The sequence below is a fragment of the Candoia aspera genome, chromosome 2, assembly GCF_035149785.1.
Source record: "Candoia aspera isolate rCanAsp1 chromosome 2, rCanAsp1.hap2, whole genome shotgun sequence".
In the NCBI taxonomy this organism is placed as follows: domain Eukaryota; kingdom Metazoa; phylum Chordata; class Lepidosauria; order Squamata; family Boidae; genus Candoia; species Candoia aspera.
Genome location: NC_086154.1, coordinates 75,590,675 through 75,608,761, shown reverse-complemented (window position 1 = coordinate 75,608,761; position 18,087 = coordinate 75,590,675). Strand labels below are relative to the sequence as shown.

General features: G+C 34.8%; 1 protein-coding gene across 2 annotated transcripts in view; it reads right to left on the bottom strand.

The window, feature by feature from the left end:
* FAM13B (family with sequence similarity 13 member B) overlaps nt 1-18,087 on the bottom strand; it is a 74,935-nt gene that overhangs the window by 31,094 nt on the left and 25,754 nt on the right. For both annotated transcript variants that reach the window (XM_063292265.1, XM_063292266.1), the window contains exons 8-13: nt 13,128-13,169; nt 10,958-11,104; nt 7,250-7,376; nt 3,159-3,223; nt 2,009-2,063; nt 1,574-1,721 (exon numbers count right to left, since the gene is read on the bottom strand). In XM_063292265.1, coding sequence (XP_063148335.1) covers nt 1,574-1,721; nt 2,009-2,063; nt 3,159-3,223; nt 7,250-7,376; nt 10,958-11,104; nt 13,128-13,169 — 584 coding nt within the window. The remainder of the gene's footprint in view (nt 1-1,573; nt 1,722-2,008; nt 2,064-3,158; nt 3,224-7,249; nt 7,377-10,957; nt 11,105-13,127; nt 13,170-18,087) is intronic.

The window sequence follows — 18,087 nt, the reverse complement described above, 5'->3', positions numbered from 1 at the left end:
AGCTTCAGGAAGCAGCCATACATCCTTACATGCTGTCTCTGGTTTGTTAATTATATGGAAAAAAATTATATGTTGCCCACATATAGCAGCACTACCGGGAACATCACACAGGAGAAAGAACGAATTGTAAAAGGAAAAGGATAACCCTGAAATTGAATGTACTGAACCATCTGTATAGTTTTAATATCAATTTCAGTTGGTGCAGATTCTGTAGAAATTTTCTTTAAAACATTTTCATGGAAGTGAGACTACACTTCATGGTCAATACATCAAAAAGAGAGAGAGAGAGAGAGAGAGAGAGAGACACCAAACCTATTTCTAAATAGAACATCAACGTTAGTTTTACATTTTAAATTATGTCCACGATTACATCATCAAAAATGGATATGAATGTTGAAGTTCTAAAATAGAGCCTTTTAAAATTTGCATATTATAAAAATGTATATATTATTCTATATAAGTGGTCCTAATTATTGCTGGCATATGCAAGCCATGGTAAATATGGTAGTTGCTAAGCCATTATTTGCTACATGGATGATATGGTTTTTTCCTTAAGGAAAATGAGGTAGGGAACATAGTAGCATTATCACCACTTTAATTTTTTAACAACAAAATCAGCAGAGGAGTCCCATGTCTCCCTTGATACAATAAAAAAAGCAAGAAGTATGATAAAGAAGCTCTAGCTAAGTTCCCTCATACATTCTTTTAGAGTGGAGTATGGAGTTAGTCCTGTAAAGGTAGTCCATGACTTACAACCATTCATTTAGTGACTGTTCAAAGTTACGATGGTGCTGAAAATAGTGGCTTTCAATCGGTCCTCACACTTACAACCATTGTAGCATCCCCGCGGTCACATGATCAAAATTCAGGCACTTGGCAACCAACATGTATTTATGATGGTTGCAGCATCTCAGGGTCACGTGATTGCCACTTGTGATCTTCCCAGCTGGCGTCCGACAAACAAAATCAATGGGAGAAGCCAGATTCACTTAACAACCATGTGATTCATTTAACAACCACTTAATTTGCTTAACCACTGCAGTGATTCGCTTAACAACCACGGCAAAAATACTTGTAAAATCAGGCATGGTCTCATGATGCCTCACTTAACAGCTAAAGTTCTGGTCCCAATTGTGGTTGTTAGTCAAGGACTACCTGTAACGTCAAAGTCAACATATCTTCCTTGTCTTAGTGTAGGGGTAGGCAAAGGGTAAAATACCCTTTGCACAATTATTATAATGGTCCCCAGCAATCTGTGCAGCTTATAAATTGAGACACAGGCATACCAGGTGAAAACCACCTATTTTGTAAAAGAGTATTAGTAGGAACTGACTACTTTCACAGACTTTAAGCAGATTTTTTTAAAAATTTGTTAGAATTACCCAACTTCAACTAACATCCTTTGGAAGTTTCAACTTCCCATAATATAACCTTTTGTTCTACTCATTCATTTCAAATAGACCTCTACTAGCCTATATCCATTTGAAATAGAATATTATTTCAAATATACACTTCTGTTGATCATATATATGAATTTTCAAAATTAACAAATATCAATAAACTCAAGAATTACCTTCCCATTTGTCACTACCATTCACATTCTTCAAATCAAGATGTGGTAAAGGGGCACACAGTGTTGCTTCAGGAGCATTATTATTTCTGTTTTTCAGTTCCTCTGATCCTTTTTTCACATTTTGATCAGAAATGTTGCTAACATAATCCTGTAAATAAGCAATAAAACTATTATAGGGTTAATAACTTTCAGCATACAATGTTTTGTCGACTTTCAGTATGTTTCCCTGTCTGAAAAAAAGGATGTGAAATATAAGCTAACAATAAGTAAACTAAAGGTTTACAGATATATGGAACAGGAAGTCCACACATCCTGTCAAATACTACCTATGCATAAAATTAAATTAATAGTCATGCAGTTAAAAGGTGGAAGTATATTTGTGGATATATATTTAAAACTGTGCATAGGTTTATAAGGAAAAGAGCAATGTCTCACCAGAATCACGTGTGACGTTACTTTGCTACCATCATCAAATGATGTACAGTCTTGCCTATAAAGGAAGTTAGAAATTGGGAAGATTATTTCCAAACACCTATGATGAAAATCCTTTTAAAGCATTCTTATGGACTCAGACATATCAGCACAGTTTAAAACAAAGTAAGCTTAGCTTTCATCTGACAAACCAGAACAAAGAACTTTTTACTTAACACTTTTCACCTACCCCCATAGTCTAGTAATACTAACCAATGAAAGTAGTTTAATAGGAATAGCAAAAAAAATGAAGGTATGTTTTCACAAGAGTTATTCACAAATGAGGCAATGCTTATGTACTGACGTTTCACTAGCCAAGTTGCTAGTTTCTTCAGAATAGATCTGAAATGAGACTTGGTTACAAATATTATCCCTGAAGGCATTTCACATCCACTCCAAAGAAGCTGTGTATCATGGCTAGTATCATGGCTAGCAAAACAGCTGTGTATATTCTGTGCATCAGACAGTATTACCTGGAAGTCATTTCATCAAAGCTGTAATTATGATTTGTCAATTTAGCTGTCATGTCAAAGAGTAGTGTACAAAAGAAATGGTTTGCAAAGCACTTAAATCATGGCAAACATTGTTACATTTGTTTCATCATGATTTCTAAAACCGAACCTGATTTTACTGCAAGAATCTGATTTACTTGGCTTAAGAAATGTTAAAGAATCTGGTTTACTTGGGTTTGTGGAATTTTAATCAATGGTAAGCAAGATTTATAAAATAATTTCATAATATAAACATTAGTTTACACAAAAGAAAGCAGACTGGCTGAGTTGCAGGGAGATAGAAGTTTTTATATGAAATTATTTCCTTACTTGGCTTTGGGCTTTTTCCTACTCGAAAGGCAAAAATCAGAAAAGCTTAGATATATTAAATTAACCTTCCTGTATCCTGTTACACAAAATAAGGTTATAATCCTGGCTTTAATACTACCATCGTACAGTTCTAAATGCCCTGAGTATAGCCACTTTCTTGATTGTTCCAGCAACAGACAGATCTCTTCCCATTAAGGAAACCAATTCTGGAAGAACAGATACTCATAAAGCTAACATTAATAAAAAGAAATTTGCCCCAGCTCCAATGTTCTCATGTATACTGGAGTACATACTTATTTCCAAAGGATTCTTTATCTTCACCTCTGTCATCACATGGCTTCAACAATACGCCTGCAGCCTATTGATGAAAACAAAGACCTTAGCATGGTACTCACCATTAGGTTTTAAGAAAGGAAGAAAGCTAAAGCATTCTGTGTTTCTAAGGCAATTTAAACTCAGTTATTTTATTCAAAGCCATTTAGTTACTTTAACTTCGGGGGGGGGAGTTTTGAAATGCCCCCGCTGAAGTATGCTAATATAGATCAATTTGAGGCCTGAAGATGTAAACAAAATATTAACAACAAGGATTTTGAGGACTTGTCCTCAGCTTATGCAGAATAAGCCATCTGCTGGACTCTAAAAGATACTATTAATCCTTGTTACTAAATAAAGTAGCAGCATGGAATAGAATGTTGCTGGCAGAAAGCACTCATACCACCAGTAAAGGCACACAGTTAAAATTGGCTTATCTGTTAAACTTTAATAAAAAATACCTGTATTTGATACAATCAGAAAACCACATTAAAACTGATTATTAACTAATCCTTGTGCCCAGGTTGTAGGGAAAAATACCCACTTCACTACTAAGCAGTAATACTGATTCTTAATATAGCCTCTCTTCTGTATCCCTTGGATCCGAAGATAGCTAAACATACTTCAGATAGTTTAAAGTCATCAGCCCTTTTCCTTTTTAAGTAAAGCACATTTATACCCAGGATGCACAATCAAAGCAGTATTCGGTTCCCAGAGCCCTGACGCAAAAGCTAAAAACATTTCATTTTTAATGTGACAGGATGAGAACACTGTAAGTACTTGGAAATAATTAACTCTATTAATTAAATTTAAATTGAAACAATTATATGTGCATTCTGACACCACCCATCTTTTGGAATACAGTTCCCAGCACACCAAAGGCCAGGATTTGTTTTGGTGTTTCTTCATTTGTTTTTCCTTCTCGGGTGTGGTTTTCCAAATCTTATGTGCAAAACCCACATAAGGACTGTGCCATTCCAGGGGTAATTTGGCAGTTTTTCATAAATCATGCAAGGAGATTTGGACATGATGTTCCAGACATCCATGTCTATTTGGGGCAGTACAACTCCCAAAACACACTGAACCAGTTCCAGTTTGGAGAATTCCAAAAACAAACAAACCAACCCCACCAAACCATCCTTGCAACAGAATCTTCAGGAGGTTCAGCATGACCCAAAGGAGGAGCAAAATGTCCTGTCTCTGGAAATTTTAACTTTTGTATATCCCTAATATTTTTTCTATTTCTATGGCTTCTGTTTACTACTATTATAAATGTATGCATTCAAATTCTTGGCTATTTAGTTTGAAGAATTTATAAATGGCTCAGTAACAACAGTGACTAAATCAACAGAATGTTTATTTAAGATTATGGGTCTTATTTACATCTTCTGTTATAATTGGAGGAAGGGCAAAACTATTATACTATCAGATGTACATCACAACTGAAAGTTATATACAAACTAATATTTGCATTTTCCAGAGATATTCCTTGAAAGAGTACTTACAGGATTCTTATTGCAACCACTTCTACTAATACTGTAGCTTATATTATCTCATATACTGGTAGCATGCTAACATTATGTAAAACAGTAAGGTTAACAGATGATTCTAATATACATACAAAAAAGAATTCGGCTATGCATTGTTAGGGTAGTATGGTAATTGAAAATCCCAACAAAACATGCTCATTTGTATGAGCAGGACTAAATTAATTAGCTTCCTACAAAGCTATATCTTCTTTTAGAAGGAAGAGTAGTAAATTTACCATAAACATTATCATTTCCTTCCTTCCTTCCTTTCATTTTATTTTTCAAATTTTTTATCACTGCCCATCTCCCCCAAAAGAGGGACCCTGGGCAGTTTACAATAAATTTAACCATTTAAACCATAAACATATAAAATACAATACAAACAGCCGGATATAAATAAAAGATAAAAATAGGTATTTTTAAAAAAAACAGCTTTTTAATCCTGAAATTATTCTATAGCTCTGAAGCTTTTCTACAATGCCTCCCCTTTGCTAATTTTTGCTTTAACTTATGTTCACTCAGAGGCAGGGTTCTAAAAAGGCAAGATATTTTGCAATATTCTTGGGAATGAAGCTGTTGAAAGACCATGTCACAGAGGATAGTACAAAAATCATATATTTTATTTGCACAAGCAGAAGCTCTTTTGGAGAAAAAGACCTAGGCTAGCAAGAGCAAAATATTGTTCATTCTGTCCTAACACTGCTTAAGATTTGCAGTAAGTATTCTTATATGTCTGGACCCTAGATATATAGATATAAGGAAATACATATCTATAAATATCTTCAAGCACGATCTAAACTTTAGCCTTCATTTTGGGGCAGGGGGGAGGTTTCAGATTGGCCAGCTGCTTTTAATTTCTAGGCCTTGGTAAAAGTGTTCCTTTTTCACAGCCCTCTGTTTTGGCCCTCTTATATACTGTAGGGCTGTGCAATGCTTTGGATCAGATTCAAAGGGAAAGAAGGGTGTCAAAGCATACATGGGTGTGCACACTGCACCTGTCAACAACACCTTAATATAAATGTGTCTTTTTCAAGGATTGTACTGTAGTTATGGAAGGGAGCTATTCAATCTCAAGAAAAGACACACCTACTTTGAGTTGATGAGAAATGTTATGTGAATGCCCATGCTCCAAATCACCTTTTCCCCTTCAAATGTGAAGTGCTGCATAGCCCTAATGTATAGTTTGACAAGCACTTAGAATGAAATCCAACTGATATGGAACTCACACTTGTGCACTGGATATAATGGGCAAACATAAAATGGGGGACATCCTGTTAAACAGCCCTGGGAGAAAAAAAGGGTCTGACAAAATGTGGGGTAGTAACACTTTGAAACTAAACTTGATGGGAACAACATTCCAGCTTTCTAGCAATTAGCCTTCTTTTTCATATAACAATAAAGGTTTAAAATATTTTTTGGCTAAATGCCATATAACTACTGGATTATACTCTATTTCCCAGTGGCAAGTAAGCCTTAACACTGGTCACTTCAGAGAAATAAACAAGATTCTCATCTAGAACCCTGAACTGTCCTGAAATGACCTGCATACAACTCCCTGCTTATCTATCATGTTGCCTGGATTATCTTAAAAATACTTTTATTTTCAATCCAACTAACTTCTTACAGGAACAAATGTATCAAAATTACATGTGTTCCTTAACAGATATTGCACTTGGCTACTTCTCTGAAAGCTTTCAGAGTAGAAGGCTTGGAGAGGGATGGCAAAGTAAACAGATTTAAATGGAAATAATTATGAGAATATTTTAGTTAAAAGAATTAAGAATAACAGATGATGAAAAAGTCAAAGAAAGTAGGGCAAATTGGATTTTTTCCCCCCAAGGGCATGGAAGGTATAGTCTCCTGAGCCAAAAGGGGAGGAAAACTTGGAAAAGTGAAAAGTTTGCTAGCATACTGATGAACTCTTACGCTAAGTCAGGAGCAAGAAATTGAATTTGGTCTGGAAAATTTTTATGTCCAGAAGTGGTGGATGGGACTCATGTCCTGCATGGAGAAAAGCATTGTTCCTGTCTATTGTAACATGGAGATGACAGAACTGTGCTTGCAGGTGTTCCAAATAAGGGCCTAAAAGCAAAGTTCTTATAGCTTGGACCACCACTTGCCTTTCTCAAGCTGTATTTACAGGTGTATGGAGCATCTGCCAGTTCAGCTCTCATTTCAAGAGAGGAGTTAAGCTCTGATCCTGTGGCTTGGATGGCCTGACTAGCAGACTGGATCAGATTTAAGTTCCCCACCCCAGAGTTACAAGGAAGAATTATGCTGGGCTATGACCATAATAAATATTTGATTTACAAGGAAGAATACAGTCATAGTCTGGAGATTCTCTTATATCAACAAAGAATGGAAGAATTGAAAATATTGTTATTATAGCTAGTTTACAGCAGGATAACTGTTAATATATTTACAAAACAAACACTAATAGTATTCCTTCTGGTTATATTTCAGATTGCACTAAAATATTTTTAGACTCTAGTCACAGGAAACAAAACTCAAAATGCATGAAGCTTATTTTATGCTACTCTTACCTGATAATTTTCTTTATCCTCAGACACAGGTTGTACAATTTCACAGTCTAAATTAGTGCAATTCACTGTTTCAGAGCAGTCTTCAAGATTCTCATAATCTTTAGTAATATTCTTTTCAGTATCATCCCTAACAAAAGGAAGAAGATGCTAAACAAAGAATTTTACCTGCATAAAACTATCTGCTTATGGGTTCATGTTAAGGACTTTAGGGATTAACTATTTTGGTGGTTATAGTATTCTGGATTAATAAAATCAGAATAGATTTATAAAAGTCTGTATAACTGCATTTAGAAAAGAAAAAAATAACTCCTAATATCTAATTATTATTTAATAGGGTGTTCATAAACGTTATAGCACAATTATTCATATATTAATGTTTATAAAATTGTACTTAGGAGTAAAACTTATACTGCTCCTAACATATTCAGCCATAGGCTGTAGATATTGCAATAATCTCTAGAGACTGCTGTTCCCCAAAAGCAAGGAGTTTAGATCAGCAATAGAAAGAAAGTTATGCTGTAGTTAGTTCATACAAGTTAAGCACACTGAAACCATTCTGAAATATCCCACATCTCTGCCAGTGTTGCATTATATGTGCTTCGAGGATCAGCTTCTTCAGCCCTTTCAAAAATTAATTCTATTTTGCAGGGCTCTGTAATGCCTGACTCTTGGAAAGAAGCCAATATTGCACTCGTACCAAAAGAAGGCCAAGATACCACTCTAAGTAAGAATTATAGACCAATTTCCTTGTTGAACAATGACTACAAAATATTTGCTTCAATATTGGCTGAAAGAATGAAGAGAATTTTACAGGACTTTATTCACCAAGATCAATGCAGGTTTCTACCTAAAAGGCAATTAAGAGACAATGTGGGAATAGTGTTGGACGTTATAGAATAGTTACAACACCACAATGAACAGCAAGCAGCTCTCATCTTTCTAGATGCAGAGAAGGCCTTTGACAATTTAAACAGGACTTTTATGTTCAAAGTTTTGGAAATATCGAGTTTGGAGACAATTTTATACAAGGAATTAAATCAATTGATGTGCCTCAAAAAGCGCGTATTATAAATGGCGACTTAACCGAGCCCTGCCACATACAGAAAGGAACAAGGCAAGGATGTCCTTTGTCACCTTTACTCTTCATCCTAGTTTTGGAAGTTCCGAACAGAGACATTAGACAAGATGATAAAATAAAGGGCTTGAAGATAAGCAAGGAGGTCATCAAACTGAGGGCATTTGCTGATGATTTAGTTTTAATACTACAAGACCCTTTGAATGTTGTTGCATATCTGATGAAGAAATTAAAGGAATTTGGGCCATTAGCTGGATTTAAAGTAAATAAACAAAAAACAAGAACATGACTGCACATAATCAAGAAATGTTGATGGGTAAGACTGGTTTTATAATTGAAAAAAAAGATCAGATTTTGGGGGTGACATTAAGAGCCATGAATAATATGTTGTTTCAGAATAATTATGTTAAATTGTGGGGCGAAGTTAAAAAAAACTTGGTACGGTGGGAAAAAGTACAACTGTCAATGATGGGTCAGATATCTGTGATTAAGATGTTTTGCCCAGAATGTTGTTTTTGTTCCAGACAATACCGATTTTGACAACAGATCTACCATTTAAACAATGGCAGAAAGATACCTCTAAGTTCATTTGGCAAGGGAAGAAACCAAGAATCAAATATAAATTGTTACAAGATGCCGAAGAACAAGGAGGTCTAGGTCTGCTGGATTTGAAATTGTATTTTGTTGCCTGTTGTTTGCTATGGATGAAGGATTGGATGACCTTGAAGGACACAAAATTATTGGAATTAGAAGGACACAATTTCTGATTTGGATGGCACGCCTACTTGTGGTATGATAAAGTTAAAGCCAATAAAGACTTTAAAAATCATTTTGTTAAGCGTGCCATACTGAGGTTTGGAATAAATATAAACCAATATTGTCCCCTAATGTACCTATGTGGTTGTCACCTCAAGAAGCTTTTTTCAGGAGAGAGATGACAGGTAAACCACGCTGGTTGAGATATGAAGATTTGCTGAACTTTGAAGAAGGGATACCTAAATTTAAAACAAGGGAACAGCTAGAATTGGAAGGTTACACTTGTCACTGGTTTAATTATGCACAATTGTCAGAACGGTTCAATCTGGATAAGAAAGTACATAATTTTGTTCATGAAAAAACACAACTTGAAATGGAACTTTGTACAAACGATGAGCATCTTATTGAGAAAATATATATAATGTTGTCGCAATTGAAGTTAGAAGATGAATATGTTCAAGATTGTATGACTAAATGAGCTAAGAATTTTGGGTACAATATTATGATACAACAATGAGAGAATATGCAGAACAAAGGTCTGAAATTTACTTTGAACTATAATTTGAAAGAGATTTTTTATAAAATGAAATTTTTTAATTTTTAATTTTTATAAAATTAAATTGGTATTTAACTCCTGATAAGCTGTCTAAAATGTATAAGGGGGTATCAAATGTCCACTGGAAATGCTCATGGGGGAAGGAACTTTCTATCATTTATGGTGGACTTGTGGAAAAGCTAAGAAATTCTGGAACCAAATATGTAGTACTATTCAAAAGATTCTTAAAGTGGACTTACAATTGAAACCGGAGCTGTTTCTCTTGGGTTTGATGGACCAACAGCTTGAAAAGCAACATGGCACTCTGTTCTTATATATGGTAACAGCAGCAAGACTCTTATATGCTCCAAGATGGAGGGACACACAAATTCCCTCAATGGAGGACTGGATGATTAAGTTGATGGAATTGGCACAAATGGCTACACTGACAGCATTGATAAGAGAAAACACTGTAACTAGATTTGTTTCCAGCTGGAAGCCGCTCTTGGACTATTTACTTGTAACACAAAAGAATGAAGTCTTGATTCTAGGTTCTGAAGACTGAATGGTTTGATTTTAGAGATACAATGTTACTGAATGTTCAGTTAATAGTAAGAGATTAACTTTTAAGTACTTTTATACCTGTGCTGGAAAAGGTTAGAAACCACTGGTCTGATATGCTTTTTTGCTTACTCCTGCACCAGTTTAGTTTTTCCTGTTTCTTTCTTAGATTTGTATTCTGTCGGTCTTATATTCTACATTATGTGTCTTAATTACATATTGAACAATTACTAATTAATAAACATTTTAAAAAAATGAAATATCCCACATCTCTGAAACAGCACCTGCTGCCTGTTCAAGCATGTTACTTGAAGAACTGCTTCAGAAGAAGTGGAAGGGAATTAATATACTGGGAGCAACAACAATCTACAGATTATAATCCTAATTTAATTAGAATGTCCTGGAGGTAAATCATCATCTGCAACAGTTGGGCAGCTGCTGTTCAATTTCTTATTCATTCTTCCAGGAAGTTGAGTTGAAGAAAAACTCAACAAACACAGCATGAATAAAGTATCAGCACACTACGAAATCTCTTATGAAATATATTGAGGATAATGGAAATGCCGCCAAGTATCATCATCATCACCCATACCATCATCATCATCATATAGTGCCAAAACACTACAAATAAACAATACATATTTTATCTATAGGATATTAAAAATATTTTTCTATAGCAATAATTTACTAATCCCCTATTAATGTTACTGTTTGGTAAAACTTTACAAAAATCAGTTAATCATTTTAAAAATCAAATAAGAAATATAAAACAAAATCTTACTGGTTGTTAGATCCTTTTTCGGCTTCCTCAGTGTTTGCTTCGTGACACACCACTTGGTGCTGTAAGTTCTTGAGATCTTGATCTATGCTGCTCTGCAGATCAAAGAGATGTTGTTCTACAGCTGCTCTAATTGTTCTTTCCAAGATGCTTTAAATAAAATAATTATATGTATTAATTTATTAATTTATTTATTTTCTATCCCTTTTTTATTTTTATAAATAACTCAAGGCGGTGAACATATCTAATACTCCTTCCTTCTCCTATTTTCCCCACAACAACATCCCTGTGAAGTGAGTTGGGCTGAGAGAGTGACTGGCCCTAGGTCACCCAGCCAGCTTTCGTGCCTAAGGGAGGACTAAAACGCAGTTTCCTGGTTTCTAGCATGGTGCCTTAACCACTAAACCAAACTGGCTAATAATCTATGTTCCTAATATAATCCTGTTGCTCAATTTTGCTCCTAGCAAGCAGAGGATATTTTACTACCACATAGACTCAGAGTGTGCGCTTAAGTTACACAAATAAATAATTCTCAGTAATTAATTAATTAAGTCAATCTTTTAATAAGAGTGACTGCTGCCACTGTATAGTTCAGATCCTACTCAGTAACAGACTATAGAAAGAAAATGTCATGAGTAAGGATGGCGAGCAGGGGGCTCCCATTCAGGCTGTAAAGCGCATGCGTAGTACTGAGGAATTAAGCAGCCATTCAAAGAGACACAGATCAGACCCACCGTAGCCTTTGGGGTTTATATGTCTGGGTTTTTCCCATGCTTATTCAGTTTGTTAGGATTCTGTTTATGTAGCAGTAATAAACATTAGAGAACTACTCCTCGTCTCAGCATGTGTCTCACTGTTAGGACAGAAAAGGACACTATACTCAAAACAAATTTCTTATGATTAAAATAAATTTTTACAATTCCAGTTGAAAGCATGAAAACTTTAAAAATTAAATCCAAGATCCATCCATCCCATATTCTGATTCAGCATATTTTTCTATGGACTTTTAATTTTAAAAATTGGAAGAAAAAATTATTGGATCTGACTCTAAAACAAGTAAGATGAAACAAGTGAATGTATCCTAGTCTGCTAATCCCTAGATATGTACTGTTCCTGCCTTCTATCTGGCTGAATTTTGCTTAAGAATGACCTCCTTCGTTTCTATCATGTTTCAGGCCCTTTCTAAAGAACAATTCTGGATTTCTTAATGCAGCTTTTAACTATAGACCTGTGCCTATTTATTGCTTCATTTATATTTGGTTAGCTGTATCTGAAACCTCATTCTGCTAACTGAAATATTATTAATATTAATAAATCATGCAAACAATGATCATTATCCATGAAGCACTCATAATCGTTAGTTATATTGCTGTGATATCATGAAATCTTCTGACAGCTCATAGTTCAATGGGATACAATGAAAATCAAGGCTGGGAGAAATCTTAGAAGTGGAAGCAGACTGAAGGCAATCAGAAAGAATAGCAACCCCTCTGAGAATTAGTGGTTTAAATGATGAACTGTACAATACAAAGATTTAATTTAAAGAAGAAATAAAGAAATAAAGAGAAAAGAAAGGTCAAAAGAAGAAAATCTAGGGTCAAAATAAGCCATGTTCTCTTAAACCAACAGGAAATGTGGGTATCTGGAAGATTAGGAAAAGAAAGATGGGGATTAAAATTCACATGTATTTTAAAAAGCCATTCTAGTATTAATTCCAAGGTTTTATCTATACTAAGGTAAAGGTAAAGGTTTCCCTTGACATTAAGCCCAGTCGTGTCTGACTCTAGGGGGCAGTGCTCATCTCTGTTTCAAAGTGGAAGAGCCGGTGTTTGTCTGTAGACACTTCTGTGGTCATGTGGCCGGCATGACTAAACAGAACGCCGTTACCTGCCCGCCGAAGCAGTACCTATTAATCTACTCACATTTGCATGTTTTTGAACTGCTAGGTTGGCAGGAGCTGGGACTAGCAACGGGAGCTCACCCCGTCACATGGATTCGAACCGCCGACCTTCCGATCAGCAAACTCAGCAGTTTAACCCGCAGTGCCGTGTCCCCTATCTATACTAAAGTCAGTCAATATTTATTCACCCAACGCTCCACAGTGCAAAGCTTCCATAACAATATACAATGTAATCATGAATATCTTCTATACCTATGGGGAATTTATACTTACTCTGCAGAAGCTGGCAAGATGCTTAAGGGGGAGAAATGAGCACTGCAATGAAGAAGAAATAATGGTTTTTCTCTGGAATAAATTATTTCTTCATCAAACAGGTATTCAGGGATAAAACGTAAACAGCAACTTATGTATATCTCCTCTGTCTGTCTACTTACTTATTTACTTATTTATTTACTAAAATTTATATTCTCAAGATTCCAAACAGCTTATGTAAGAAAAATAAGCAATAAACACATTCATTACAAAATAACATTAAAACATCATTAAAACACTTAAAGAGACAAACCACCTATGCCACAGCTCTAAGTTCCAAGTGCCATATTATTAAGTCATGGTATTATGGCCTCCCAGAAGGACAAGAGTGTGGGAGCTCTATGAGTAACATAATCCGTAGGAATGGGGCCAACACAGAAAAGGCTTGCCAGCAAGCTGGACTCTCCTTAATCTTTCATCCTGAGAATATCATGGAGAGGCAAAAAAACAAACAAATGGATAAAACAAATAAATCAAGAGTTCTCACTCAAGGTACAAATGACCACACTGAAATTGAGAAATCTGTATGCTTGGAAAAGCGGGAGGATTGAGATGAAGAGGACAACTAGCAGCAAGCTGGATGGACTTACAGCGGTGATGAAAGCTGGTTGGAAGACCTGACAAACCAGGTTGGGGGCAGATCCTCCTAGAGATAATCTATCTATATGATCGCTAAGAATCAACACTGACTTGATGGCACAAAATCAATCAAAAATAAATATTTATGGATCAAATAAAGAAAATGCGCAAGGAAAATAAATCTAGGCAAAGGCCGATAAACAAAAAGGATTTTATGAAAAAATTAAAAGCTAATTTGATATAAACTACTCTGAACTACTTGTTCTTACTCAAATCCAGGAAGGACCATAAAAGGAAAGGTATTAAAATCGTAATTCTTCCTTTGTGTCAGGAATGCTGTTAGAAGACACAAGCAGATATTCTTACTGGGGTATCATTTTACCTATATCAATCTGTTTCATGAAAACTCACATTGACAAGAATATTTTATAATTTAGTGGAAAAAAGGTATTATTTCAGGTAATCTACTCATAAATATCCATCAAACATGATATATGTATGAGCTATGATTAAATTAAGGAGAGTATAAAAGGGAAAGTCACGCCACTTCAACTACAGGTAGTCCTTGTTTAGCGACGTTTAGCAACCATTTGCAGTTACAATGGTGATGAAAAAGTAACTTTATGACCAATCCTTGCATTTATAACCTTCACAGGTCTATAAAGCAAAGGAAGTCTGAAGTAAGATCATAAGCGCAGTCATGGTTTCACTTAGCAACTGTTTTGCTTAACACCAAGTTGCTGGTCCCAATTGTGGTCACTAAAAAAGGACTACCTGTATCTGAAATGGAGACTTGAATCAGTTTTTCATGCTTATGTTTTAGACAGATCTCTGAAGCAAATTCAAGTCTTGACGGAGTTATTTGTATGAATGCTAAGCTACTTTTTGTTATATGCTAACAGGCAAAAAAGTAATATTTTTGTTTTAGAGAGAAAAATACTTTTTGTCTTAGGGAATGATTTAGAGATAAATGCTATGCATTTAAGTTGTTAAGAGATAATTTTTAAGCGATGTTTGATGGTATACTTCAGAAAATCTCAATAGCTGTAAAGGAATTTAGAGCTGACCCTGGGAAAGGTATAAAACAGCCATTAAGGAGGACAAGGTACCTACCTTTATGGTAGACCAGGTCAACAAACAGGCACTGCAAGGATTCCATAAATGCTACTTGATTGTTGTAGGATATAATAACAGAATACTGAAAACCTGTCTAAATTTCTCTCTGTCCCATCTTATACTAAACAAAATCAAAGCGGGATTATTTTGAGTTTCTTTCTCATAGTTCTTTCAATCTATAATCTCTTGTCCAAGACCTCTGTCCAAGCTTTCATGCCTTCTCCAAGGTCATATCTAAATTCCTTAAAATAGCATTGTGAACTGTTATACTAATGACTTAACTAAAACAACCATGTACACTCAGGCTTCAATTCAGTTACTTTTATTATATTGTAATGATTTTCAGAAAGAAACCTAGTATACTGATGACAGAGGGTACAAACACTAATAAAAGCTTTAGAGTCAGACATAATCCCAAGTGACCAGGTTATGAGTTGTCTTTGCCATTCTTTAACATTTTGTCATTCTGCATACTGAAATGCAGTCCTTTAATATAACTTTCTGCAAGTAAAACAATACAGCAAAATGAGATGTACTGCTAACAGAACAGAGCCAGGTGTTGATTTCAGACTAGCCTGATGTTGTTATTAACTTGCTCTTTAGTAATGCTTGGAGAACCGTGCAAAATATTTCAAAGAGGCGCTCTACAAAGTGTGTTAACATGAACAAAGCACCTCTCTTTGAAATGTTAAAGCAGCCACATCCTTTGTAAGGCTCATTCAGCTGTTTTAAAAGCTAGTCTAATTGCCTATGCACAGAAACAGTACAATTCTATAAAGAAAAATATATGGCCCACCTCCTTACAAATATTTTGAAGATTTACCTTACTGCTGTTTCCTAAAAAAAAATGAAGTGTAAAAGGAAAACGTATTTCCTCTTTCCTCCACATAAAAGAAAGGGATGTGTGTTTTCTTCCCTACCCCTTAATTTACATGAAGAAATTCATGATGCTTTTTCAAAAGTCCAAAAACATTTTTCATTTCCTCCCAAGAAGACATGATATGAAAGAAGAAACAGGTTTTACATAAGCAAGAGTGTTCATAGTCTAACAGATGAGGGAGGAGTTCTTGTGACTGGCAAGAAGGCAAACAGTTTTATTAAACCTTTAGATTAATATCTGAACACTTCCACCAGAAAAACTGTGACTATTTAAAGACAACAAAGAACTAGTTCTTGGGATTGGGGGGGGGGGGGGAAGAAGCATTCACTTTTGTAATACATTCAAGGTACCTTAATCAAAATGGGTATTTTTCACATTAAATTCTATACTTTCTTGCCATTTGAGTTTTCAAAATATTGTACAAAATATATGAACTTTTTATGAAACTTCTTCCAACAAAACTCCAATTTTGTGTTCCCTAGCTCTAAAAACTGCAAGGACTACAGGAGTTAAAAAAACAACTAGCAAGTATGAATTTTGGCATTAGTCTTTTCTCGTGCACTTCTACAAAATCTTCAAGACAAAGATTACCAAATTGCTGAAAACATTATGCATCTATTCAGTATTGATCTAAGTAAACATGATATAAAATAGAAAAAGGAAATAATAGTGGGGAGCATAGGTCAGAAAGCAGTAATGAACAGTATTAAGTCAAACATCCATAACCTGATAAAGTATAAAAGTAATGAAAATGGGAACTGGGCTCCAAACAAGAAACATTAGTGACTTTGCAGTTCAAGAAGAAATGGAGGTTTCACATGCAAGTCCAAACGAATGTCCCAAGATCTCAACATGAATAGAAAGACAGATGTTTGACTGGAAGCTCTAGTCACTTTTAAGTATTGCATCTGGGACCCAAATAATAGAGAAGGAACATTATATAAAGCATATTGATCAGTTCAATAAGCTCTTACTACGTAATAAATTCTACGGTTTGGGAGAAGAAGAACTGAAGACTTTCCATTTCAGGTATAAACAGTTCTAGTAGCAGCTCCTTATAATTTAAGTATTTCCAGACTACCAACAAGTTCTGTTCTGTATCAAAAATAACTCTAAGATCCTAGCATACCTACAATCTCACAACGCCTGCAAGTTAAAATAGAAATTTCAGAGCCTAAAATATACTATTAAATTAGTTTTACAATAGCTGCAGTGTTTGCTATAACGAAGGCCATCTTATTTTTGCTTATATATAAAAATATGTGCCCTTAAAAAAAACCAGTTCTTCCAAATCAACCTCTTTTCACTTTGACTAAGTAACTGTTAATTTTAGAATGGAAAAAAAACCTTTTCATTTATTGTAACTTAATATGAACAAGCCCTTAACCTATGAAAGGCAATTAAGTGCTTATGCAGTGTATCAGGCACTGTATTATATTATGTACAGAGGATCAAATTTATGAAAGGAATGAAGGTGATTATTTTTAAATAAGCACTTGAATATTCAAAGTTTATGTAAAGTAACTTTGATCAGCATGCTTTTTATTAAATCATATACTATATAATAGTTACATTAGACAAAGTTCTAAACTTTTCTAATGCTTCCAAGTGGGGGGGAAAAACCTAGTCAGCATAAGAACAAAACACTCTACATTGCTTTCTCACCCCCAAGTTATCTTCAATGCAGTGACTGTTCTCAGAAAAACAGCATTACTTCCAAGCCTGAAGAATCCTATTGCTGTTACAGTCTCTTTAATTAGTTTAATAGATTTTAATAGATACCATGTAGTTCAAAGTATCTGAATTAATTCCTTTACACACATTTGTATTTCAAGCAGCAGCATTACTTGGGTGAATTGCTGACAAAGAATGACACAGCGTATCAGCATAAGCATTTTAATATGCTGTCGTAATCTGGCAAAATAATTTAAATATTTATAAGCATTATAATTTTAATAACCCATATAAACAATTAGGAATGCATGAAGAGGTATATTCTCCTTAAATATTATAGACTATATTACTGCAGGAAAATAGCAGTTTATAGCAGTGCGTACTTTCAAAACCATAGTTAGCTTTTAAAAGTTATTTTTATTTTATCATACAGTCCTTTAAGTCAACTTACCTATGCAGTAGAACTTTGTAAGCCATTTTCATTAGTTTACCTATTCCAAATGAACATTTCATATAAAAACACTTCATTGGAAAAACTAAACAGAATGGCAGTCTCTGTTGGCTATTTATTGTGCTTGCTCAATTTAAATAGCTGCCTCTAAGATAGCACTGAAGTACTGCACTAAGTCCTGCAGTCTACATAGAAAAGACTGCAACATGAGGTCACTACTG